The sequence below is a fragment of the Pteropus alecto genome, unplaced genomic scaffold, assembly GCF_000325575.1.
Source record: "Pteropus alecto unplaced genomic scaffold, ASM32557v1 scaffold24, whole genome shotgun sequence".
Lineage (NCBI taxonomy): Eukaryota > Metazoa > Chordata > Mammalia > Chiroptera > Pteropodidae > Pteropus > Pteropus alecto.
This window is the reverse complement of record NW_006439192.1, coordinates 23,756,512-23,768,154: the sequence shown is the minus strand read 5'-3', so window position 1 is coordinate 23,768,154 and position 11,643 is coordinate 23,756,512. Positions and strand designations below refer to the sequence as shown.

At 39.2% G+C, this 11,643-nt stretch overlaps 1 protein-coding gene across 1 annotated transcript in view; it reads right to left on the bottom strand.

Annotated features, from left to right (window-relative positions):
* MTMR7 (myotubularin related protein 7) overlaps nucleotides 1-10,985 on the bottom strand; it is a 91,881-nt gene extending 80,896 nt beyond the window's left edge. The window contains exon 1 of the mRNA XM_006916421.3: nucleotides 10,914-10,985. Within this exon, the coding sequence (XP_006916483.1) occupies nucleotides 10,914-10,937 (24 nt within the window). The 5' untranslated portion in view covers nucleotides 10,938-10,985. The remainder of the gene's footprint in view (nucleotides 1-10,913) is intronic.
* Between the last annotated feature and the right edge of the window lie 658 nt (nucleotides 10,986-11,643).

Here is an 11,643-nt window from a genome sequence, read left to right as displayed (position 1 = left end):
CCTCTTTGGCTACCCTCCCATCTCCACCCTGAGATCCTGTTAGTCAGAGCTCTGATCCCTCCCGCGGATCTCTTCACGCCCAGAGTGGAAGTCTACATATAATCTCTCCTGCTCCTTCTCAAACGTCATTTCTCGTAACTACTCCACTCCTTGCTCTGCTCCACGCTGTCTTTCTGCTATTCCTTGAAGACTCCGAGCACGCTCCTACTTGAGGACCTTCGCACTAGGTATTCCCTTTACTTTCCTTAGATATGCAGTGGCTTGCTGCCCGGCTTTTTCAGGTTTCTGCTCAACGGTCATGTCATAAGGAAGGCCGTAATATCATCATAAGTAAAATAAAAATCTTCACTCACTCCACCTAACATCCTTCCTCTCCCTTTGTATCTCACTATTTTTCTTAATAGCATTTTCTCTACCACACACAAACCTACCACACATACAGTCTATATCCCCCTAATTAGAAAGCCATCTGGCGGCTACCTGCATTTATATATAAACCTTGAATATGTGAATGAATGAATATGGATTCTTAAGTTCCACGACACACTATATGTTCCATACACCCACACCATGCTCGACAACCAGACTTTAAACTTTTGCTAAATTTACTAGAAGTGAGGAATTCAAGAAGTATGGATGATTTATGAGGAATGCTTAAGCACGATTCCTGTAATTTTTTATTAAGACAATTATTTCTTACTTGGAAAATAAAGAAAATATAACTGCCATGGCTATACTTCTAAGTGGATTGTTTTCCTACAATAAACTTATCTGCCTTGTTTTTGAAGTGTTAGATACTGGGCTATGAAATACTCTCTCACAACCTGGCAATAATCTGTCTTTAGACAGATCGAAATCCAAACAAAAGGCTGAGCTCGGTTCTTCTGATAAAATCAAATTGCAAAAATAAGAAAAATGAGACTGTTTGATACAACAGAGGCAGCCCATTCATCTCTGGCAAGAATACAAGCCAGACAGCAGAAGGCCTGAACTGGGACTGTAAACCACTGAGAACCCAAAGGGCAATCTGTCTCCCACTCTCAACAGCAAAACATAAGATAGTGTAGTTGTTGAGAACACAAACCTTGGAGCTTGAAACCATACTGTCTGTTCCCCAGCATCCCACTGAAACGATTTTATTGAAACAGTTATCAGATTGAAAATAAAACAAATTTGTGATGTAATATGTTCTTCCTCATAAATAACAAGATCTAGTGCTAGGTCTACAAGCCCCATAATTTGAGATATTTTAAGAGCTACAGCTGTAACGTGCTATGAAATTATCTGCGGTTTCCATTGGCGACAAAGCTGATTATCACTGCCGCTGTGATTTGCCTTCATAACTGAAGAAAAGGCTAGGAAAAGATGCAATTCTGTTTTCCATCCAAGTTCACAGGCCCCCTGAATTCTAGATTTTGATCCTCACTCTGCCCCTTATAGCTGATCAACTTGTTATTTAATCTCAGTTTCCTCATCTGTGAAATAGGAACTCACCTAAAAGAGTTACTGAGAGGACTAATTAATGGAGTGCCTAGCACATAGTAAATGTTATTTAAGGATTTTCTTTCATCAGTACTATTGTTGTACTGCTATTGTTATAAGCAGCCACAAATAGATATAAACATATATATAGATTCCATCTCATCGATGACCAAAGAAATATAAACTAACAAGAAACCATACTTCACGTATTAGTCTCAAGAATTAAAAAAAAAGTTCCTCTGCTATACTGCTAGCAGACAATTCTAGAGGAAATCAGAAGTCATAAAAAATATTTAATATATCTATAAAAAGGAACCTGAAAATCACTTTAGAAATTTATTCTGAGGCAACAGAGAGAGCTACAAGACAATTTAAATACACTGATGTTTATCACAGTTATTTATTATAGTGACAAAACAAAGAGACTAAATATCAAATACTAGGGGATTAACTGTCAAGAGCTATGCAGTATCTGAGAATTTATCCTGCTTGCAACACAACAAGTTAGCCTCCCTCTCTTTCTTGATGCTGACAGAACACAGAGGACTCCTGAGTCAGAAACCAAGGACTTTATTACTCACAGTGCACAAGGAACATGAGCTCCATGTTCGCATCAGCTCCCCCACACCTTCTGAGTTTAAGAGCAACGTGGAGCAGCCCAGATGGCTGCTGGACGCAGACTGGAACTCTCTCACTGGTGAGGAAACTTAGAGCTCAGGGTTTAAGAAAAGCTAGTCTTATAAGAGATCTGCTTATAAGCAACCCTGACCAACCTCTGTCCCCAAAGAAAATGTTATCTTTATCATCCTGGACAGCAAACAGATCTGTCCTCTGCTCTTGATAGAGAAACTATTTCTATCTTTCAAGATTGTTCATTATAAAATCATCATTGAAAATACAGTTCAGAACAAAAGTGCAGAAACATTTAAGACCCACAGAGAATTGTCTCCCAACACTAAATAACGGACGATGCATCCGTACAGTGTGAGACCATGTAGTTATGACAAATCACTTTTAAGAAGACTGTTCAATAAAGTGAAAAAAAAATTATGGTATGACATATAAAACTTGGGTTCTCACCCCCTAAAATTATGTATACACACATGTACAGAGAAAGAGAGAAAACGGCCCTAATTTTCTATTTATATGTAAAGAAAAAAGCTGGCAATACAAAGTTAACAGCAGTTTTTCCTGGGTGTTGAAATTATGCATGATTTATTTTCTTTCTTTTCTTTTGAACTACATTTTCTGTAATATAGTACTTTTATAATCAGAAAAAGTCTTTTAAAAATATATACACAGATATGGCACCAAAAGCACAGTGACAAAAGAAAAAATGGGTAAGTTGGACTATATCACAATTAAAAACTTTTGTGCTTCAGAAGACAATATCAAGAGAGTACAAAGAAAACCGACAGAATGAGAGAAGACATTGGCAAGTCATATACATGATTAGCAACTTGGGTCCAGAATATATAAAGAACTTTCCAACTCAATAATTAAAAAACAAATGACTAGATTAAAAAATGGAAAAAAAAAACCTGAATAGACAGTTCTCCAAGAAAATATACAAATGGTCAGTAAGCACATGAGAAGATATTTAGCATAATTAGTCATTAGAGAAACAAAAATCAAAACCCAACAAATACCGCTTCACATCCACTAGGCTGAACAAAATAAAACACACAGACAATAACAAGTGTTGGCAAGAAAATGGAAAAATTGGAACATTCCTACATTGTTGGGGAGATTTTTTAAATGGTGCGACCACTTTGGAAAACAATTTGGCAGTTCCTCAAAATGTTAAACTTTGGATTGTCATATGATTCAGCAATTCCACTCTTAGAGAAGTGAAATTCCACCTAAGAGAAATAACAACATATGCCCACGCAAAAACTTGTACACAAAAGTTCATAGCAGCACTATTCATAATAGTCAAAAAGCAGAAACGACACAAATGTCCATCAACTGATAAATGGATACTAAAATGGCATAGTCATAGAATGGATAAAAAGGAACAAAGTATTAATACATGCCACAACTTGGATGAACCTTGAAAACATTATGCTAAGTGAAAAAAGCAAGTCACAAACGACCCCATAGTGTGTGATTCGATGTATATGAAATCAGATAAGGCAAAAACATAGAGACAGAGAGCAAGTTAGTGGTCACTGGGAGTGGTGCAACGGGAAGCAACGGGGAGTGACTGTTAATGGGCCTAGGGTTTCTTTTCCGAGTGAGCACATGTTCTGAAATTAGATAATTATGATGGCTGTATAACTCTGTGACTATATGAAAAAGCACAGAATTGAATACTTTAAGGGTTACTTTTATTGCATGTGAATTCTCTCTCAGAAAAGCTGTTATTAAATATATGTGCATACTATACACATAAAAATGACCAATTATTAAAATGGGAAAAGACAGACAATTCACGAAAGTAACAAAATAGTCAATAAATGTATTTTTGGAAACAAATAAACCTCACTGGTAATTTTAAAAATACAATAAAATAACAAGAGTTTATGTCTGCTTTTAAATCATCAAACCTTTTTTGAATAATAAGGCAATGGTAGAGTGAGAAAGATGCTATACTCTGTTTATGAAAATTGATATAATGTTTTTGGAAAGTCATTTGGCAGTGTACATCAACTATAAACTTGTTCATCTTTTGTGACACAGGAACATCAAGGATTCACTCATTCAGGCTCTATTCTAATCACATATGCATATAATAATTAATAAACAAGATATTCATCATAACATTATTGTAATAGCCTTATGGGGAAATGATTAATGTTATAAAGACATTTCCATAGGATTAAAAAATCACATAGTCCTCTAAGAGCATATTTTCAAAGGCTACAATATGGTAAGTTAAAAAAGGCATACTACAAAATTGAACTGCGTGATCCTAAATTTCTACACAAACAAATAAAAAGTTTGAGTGTTCATGTGAAAAAAAAAAGCCAGAAGGAAATATACTCAAATATTAAGTGGTAATTTCTACATTGATTTCAATATAGAATCAAAATTAATATACATTTATAACTTGAAATTATTTATTACATGAAGATAAACAGAGAACACTTAGTGCAGATGGTATACTGGCAGTGAACGACAAAGAGCCAATCTTCTCAGGACTCGACTGCACTCTATCACAGAGAACTTGCACACGAGATCACTATTTTCAAATGGGGGGTATGGAATTTTGTAATTTTAAGTTGGTGAGTTTGACATTAATTCTAGGCAAGATTCTAAAATGGTTTATTTAATGGAATTTTGTATGGACCTAGAAAAGGAAACCCTCAGTCAGCAAGAACATCAAGGATTCACTCAGTCATCATTGCATTTCTTCGAATGAGCTCGTTGGAGAGATGATGGAGGGCGAGTTCATGAAATGGCAGATTGCATCAAACTGAGAGAACTAGTCAATCTACTACCAGAATCAAGATCCTGGGAAATGAGGACAAGTGGCTTAAGTCACTAAGAAATCACATCTCCCTATCTTTCTGGGATAAGTTCACAGATGAGGTAATAGAGGGCAAGCTCATTAGCGAATGATTCCAAACTGAGAGGAATAACAGATGTGTATCAGGATCTAAAACCAGAGCAATAAGCTAAATCCAGTGAGATAATATTCAACAAAGATAAGTGTAAGATACTTCACATCCAAAGAAATGGCCGAGGAAACGTAACTTCACAGCACAATGTGTGGGGACAGCTAGGGCTTCTTTTCCATAGCAGGCTCACCAGACCACTGAGATGGGGCGTGATGATATATACAATTAAAAAATAGTTATCAAACTTTACTCTCTTACGATTCAACCAACCCTAAAGTAACCATATGTTTGTGTAACTCCTTGAGTAAAATGAGAGAGATGGTAAAGGGATTTAAAAACAAGCCACTGTTTGGTTGCCAGAGCAGGCAGTGCTAATAAGCTAACGACTTAGGTCGGAGGAGAGGGTTAGGGAGATAGCAGCATTGAATGAAATACTTGAAGGGCCACTTCTTGGAAGGAGGGTTGATGTATTGGGCAATATCCCAAGGGAAAGGCATAGATCCAATTTCTAAAAACTACAGTGAGACAGATTTTGACTACATATAAGGAAAAGTTAATGATTAGAGCTGTCCATGGTCATAGTGGACTATCAAGGGTCACAGTGAGTTCTCTGCATCCTAAGTATGAATCACAGGGCAGCTGGACACTTGGCTGAGAGGAAATTCACACACAATTCTAACTCATTGTCCCCTCGGATGCCTGATCCATTCTTCTCTGATGAATCATCCAGCCTCTGCTTAAACACCTCTATTCTTTAAGAGATAAACTAATTTCTCTTATACAAACACACATAATTGTGGGAAAGAACTTCTCTATGTTGAGCCAAGACACTTTCCTTTGCAATCCCTACCCTTTACTTCTGCTCTCTGGGACTCTTACAAATTTGCCTAAACCCAAGGCCATATGAGAGGCTTTCAATTCTAAAAGATATTTTGTAATAAGAACCCTTATAAGACTGTCCCTACTCTCAGTCATTCCGCTCACAAATCCCTAATAGTTAATCAAATGAATAAGATGCAATAGTTAAAACAATGAAAGGTGGAAGACTTCTGAATATAAAATATATACATGGAATAATGCTGGGCAAAAGCTCAAAAAGAGGAAAAAGCATGCTATTTATGACTATGCAAAAAGGGCATAGCACAAATTAGATGTGAATTTGGAGTGATAAAAGTATAACTTCATGCTCACTGGGTTGTTTTTCTATGAAATTATATAACAATAGAAATCTACATTCTCTTTTGATGTAGTCCTATCTATTCATACTACTTAAACAATTATTTCCAAAGTACCTAGGTTCTGGAAAGATGTAATCACTATTTCCTCAAAAATTAAACATAGAGTTACTATGTGACCCAGAAATTCCACCTCTAGGGTACACCTAAGAGAATTGAAAAATTATGTTCATACAAAAAACAACTATATGAGTGTTCATAACTGTCAATAACAATCAAAATTTGTCAACAACTTAGATGCCCATCGATTGATGAATGGATAAACAGAAAGTGGTATATTCAAAGAATGGAATATTATTCTGCAGTAAAAAGGAATTAAGTACCAATACATGCTATAACGTGGATGAGCCTAGAAAACATTATGCTAAGTGACAGAAAAAAAGCAAGTCACAAAAGGCCACATATTCTATTATTCCACTTATATGAAATGTCCAGAAGAGGCAAATCTAATAAAGACTGAAAGTAGCCTAGTGGTTTCCATGGGCTGGAGGGGGGAATGAGAAATCACTTTATATCTGGGTACAAATAGACTCTGGGTTTCTTTTGGGAGTGATGAAATGTTCTGAATTAGGCAGTGGTGACAGTTGCACAAAATGGTAAATGCACTAAAAAAACACTGAATTGTACACTTACAATGACTGAAATGGTGAATGTTATTTGAATTTGATCTCACTAAAGCTATACATTATCTCAAAATATATATCATTTAATATATATGCCATACATTTTACATAATATATTGATATTGACAAGTACTTAACACTAGTACTATTAGAGATTTACAATACTGTACTTAATCGTGGGTGTAATGCATACGAGGCTTGGACTACTAGAGCAAATACCAAAAACTGAAGTGTTAAAATTGAGAATAATTTATGTCATCTATTATTCAATTATTAATTTAATTACCGTGTGCTTACTTGGTGCCAGAAACTGTGTTAGGCGCTGTGGACACAGGGGCGAACAAGATATGATCTTCACCTTCACAGGGCTCTTGGCTTAGTAGGAGAGCTTGACATTAAACAAATAATCACTCAAATCAATATGAAACTTATAACTAGGGGCTTGAGGTGAAATACTGGGCTCTGTGATAGAATATAACAGGCAGATCTGATTTAGATGAGGAACTAGGTAATAGCCTTTCTGAGAAAAAATATATTTAATCTGAAAGATGAGAGAGTTAGCCAGATGAAGAGTGAGGATAAAAGCACCCCCAGGATGAAAGGGCAGTGCAAAAGTCCTGAGGCAAGGAAGAACCTGTCACATCTGAAAACCCATGAGGCCAGTGGTGATCGCTGGGTTCTAAATAATAAGACTGTCACAGAATGAGGCTGAGGGAGTAAACAGGCATCTGTCCAGTCCAGGCAGGGCCTTATGGGCCACTCTGGGGATTCTCACTTTATATCTGGGTACAAAGGGAAGCTACCCAAGAATTTGAGCAGGGAAATAACACGATCAATTTGGGTCATAAAAGCATCATCTAGGCTCCCTCTGTGGAGAAGAGATTAGATAAGAGCAAAGAGGAAACGAGGAGACCGGAAGTCATTTTCGAGTTCTTTTTTGGAGTTCTGAAGGTCATCATACTCTATTTTACAACTCAGATTTACACATGTGGAAAAAATGTCTTCTAGAAAGACCAAAGTACAAAAAGTAGAGATTACTTAGCCAGACTCCTTAAACACATGAACATCAATCCAGTACCAAACCAAATCCTACAAGCACATCAGGCTACTTCCAGGAGCTCTGAAACCTTTTCACATGTCTAAGTAGTACTTGAACCCAAATTATCCCCAATCTTCCTGCACAGTATTTTCTTGCCAGCAAGGTTTCAGAGTGGTAAAAAAGCCAGACAGTGAAGTAGAACCCCAAAAGTTCACTGTGATGAGTTCAGGTAATGCTTGGTGTCCTCACTTCAAACCAATTGCAAACTAGCTTGTCCTTGGAATATTTTTTTTTTCTATAGAGGAACCATTCTGGGAGAGAAATATCCTGCTTAGCATACTCTGTTATAACCTTCCATTAAACACACACACACACACACACAGAGAAAGAAATATGTACAAAGCATTACAGATTATTTGTGTGCATCTGTCTCCTTAAACTGTCCTCCCAAGACTGAAGCAGAACACAGAGGCTGTGATGGGTATCACACAGTTTACAATGTGTAAATGAATGACTTTCACTCGAGTAGGAAAGCAATTGTACATGCATTCATTTCTCTGCCTCTTAAAATAAAACCCTCTTATCCACATGGTAAATACCACTTTAAACCCACAGTGGGTATACTTCTTATAAGCCACTCAAAACATGAAATCATGAAGTCTAAGGCAAGCTACCTATTCAGCACCCCCATAGTATAATAGAAGCAAATAATACAGATGAATATGACCATCAATAATTATACATGTTGCAATGCATGCTCTGTAAGAGGTCTTGTTCTCCTTTAATTATACTGTGAAAATTAGTTTTGTACTTAAACATGTAAAATGAAGAGATGTTTAGCCTCAAGAAATCATTTCTATCTATCGCTGTTAAGGTTTTCAGCTTCTTTGAGTCAGTAGTTGATTTATTACAATACATCATATTTATATAAGTGCATGACAGCTGTCAAATGCTCTTGATCCTCCTTGACTCCTTGCATGTTAAGATTCAGCTCTTCTAAGAAGGCTTGCCTCACTCTTTATGGTAGAACTTATTTTCCATCCATTCTCCTCTCCCTGCCTGCTGTCCCTTGGACATGTCTCTAGATATACAACTGCCCCCCCCTACCAGAGTGGGAGCTCCTTGATGCTTTGTGCTCCCAGGACCTAACACAGAGCCTGGCATGTGAAAGATTCTCAAATGCTTGCGGGATGAAATGAATGAATAAATGAATTGCATTCACCTAAACTCTGTAGTTTTTTTCCCACCTGTATTACCCTAAATGTTAATGACCCTCAATTCAATGACATTTCAGACAATTCTCCATTTCCCCACCCCCATTCCTTTCCATTTCCTGATAGGAGATTTCTGATTTGAAGTTCTGCACTGCTTAGAAGGTATTTATGGAAAATAGTTGAAGAATAAGTGAGAATATTGCTTGTCGCTCAGGTTTACACACATGGCTTTGCACAGAGTAAGTTTGAATATGGACTAGAAAATGCATTTACTCCTCGAAATCATATTCTATAGGAAAATAGCATCCAGCGCCATGTCCCCCTATCATTCTTGCTATTGACATTCACATCAGATATCATTCTTATAAAGGGCCCCCTTCATCATGACAAAGGAAGGATGCTCTTAGCAAGGGCAGAGAGAATCCATGAGTTAAATTCATCATTCCGGAATAAATTATTTAGCACCACTTAAACCCTGAAAGCTTTGAGCCACCTACCTTGTGGTTTATGGCACTCTCTTTAACGTTTACAATTTCCCAATTGTGAAGCAACAATTTAATTCCATCGTGCAAAAGCAATACAATTTAAATTTACTGTTAAAATTGACACTCTCTAGCAAACTAAAAGATTTATTCTTCCACTGACATCAGAGATTAATAAAGCTGCTTTTACAAAGAGGTACTTAGGAACCAATCCAGTATTTAAAAATGAATTCTTCTTACTGGACTTACAGCAAAGTAATGCACCCCTTCCCCCATGGGCTGAATGGGATCCCTGGGGCTACCTAATTTCTGACCATGCAGACCCAGCTTCGACTTAACTCTGTCAAGGGCCTAAATTTTTAGCATGAGATCATCCTGGAAACCAAGGAGCTGTGGTGGTAGTGACAAGAGATAGCCAATAGGCTTTTAAATACATTCTTTCAATAGTTTAGAGTTTTTATTAGACAAGAATGCCGATCATCCTTTTCACTCTAAAGAATATCATTAGTACAACTATGAGGGGAAAGTTTGGTACAGCGGTGGTTTCCAAGGTTATTTAACTGGAATGATCAGGGACCAGTCGCTTCTGAGTGGCAAAATCTGGTGTTGTTCAAAGCACACCAGAGGATGAATCTATAAGCTGCATCCTTCTCTCCAAAGAAAGGAATAGGCTGGATAAAACAATGAGATGGAAAGATTGATAATACCATTCAACCTACAGAGATTATTGATCATTTGCCCCGTGTAAGGTCCCCTGCGGCTGATAGCCTGATGATACGGAAGCGGAAGGGAGAGTTGGGCGGGTTTGAATCCTTAGATTCACCGAACTTCCCGTGTGCATTCAATCCACCTGCACATAAGTCGATTCCCTGCACCTGTCATTAGAAAGGTTTGTTTCTCTTTCAACTACTAAAATTGGAGGAAAAAAAAAAAAAAAGCAGTAGCAACATAGTGCAAGACCAGAAGGGAGTGTTTATCAGCAGATCAGCAGCCCCGCTGCTTAACAGATAATTGGGTTTCTCTCCTGTCCACCCCTATGTCCACTGCGCACCCCAAGGACATGAGGTTAGATGCAGCAGCAGTCAAGGCTACTAGGCCTGTGAGGCAGCAGCAGAAATATGAGGCTCACAGCGAACCAGGAGATGCTCAGACGCTGCTTCCTCTTGCCTCGCTCCTGGTGCTGACTCGGCCAGCGCCCCGCAGGGAAGCCAGGCCTCCCGCTCGCTCAGCATCCCACCTCCTGCTCCCTCCTCCGCCCGCGCGGGTACCACCAACCTTGGGTGTGCGGATGTGCTCCATGGCGGGCCCACGTCTGCAAGGTACTGGGCGACGCGCTTTCACGCACCTGCGCGCATGCACAGCGTGGCGGGAGGAGCGCGGGGAGGGGACTTCGCTACCGAGAGCCGGTGGCTGCGGGGCTTGGCTCCGCCTCCAGGTGCGGCGGCGCCCGCGCAAGGCGGGCACGTGGGCATGAGGCGCCCGAGCGGCCCTAGAGCGTGAGTCTCTGAGCTCCTGCCACCTGCCCTGCCTGCAGCCTCCTCGCCTCCTCTCTGGCTGAGGTCACTGGCGCGAGAGCCGCTCGCTCCTTTTTAAAGGGGGCAGCCATCGCAACACTGTGGGGAGTCTGTTCCTCCAGACACAATAGGGGCCTTGTATTGGGTGTGGCCTTTTGGAGGAGAGATAGGGAATACGCGCTGCTCCAGACGCCGGTCGGCTTCCCTCCAGAGCCTCCCAGCCTAGGTGGGACTTCAGGGTAGAGCTGAAAAAAGGCTGTCGCATGCACTCCAGATCCAGCACGGCCTAGTGGGCTGTCTGTATATTTCAGCACATGAGCAGCCGGCATAGCGTTTGGAATGAGGGTGGAAATAACAGCAACGGTGTTAGCCCCTTAGGAGGTGCTCTATTAAGTCAAGCATCTCTCATCAACCTGCAACGACAATGTTGGAACTGTTGAAAGAGACGCTTTTCCTTGGCACCGTGCTGGCTGCTCATTTGCAGTCTTCAC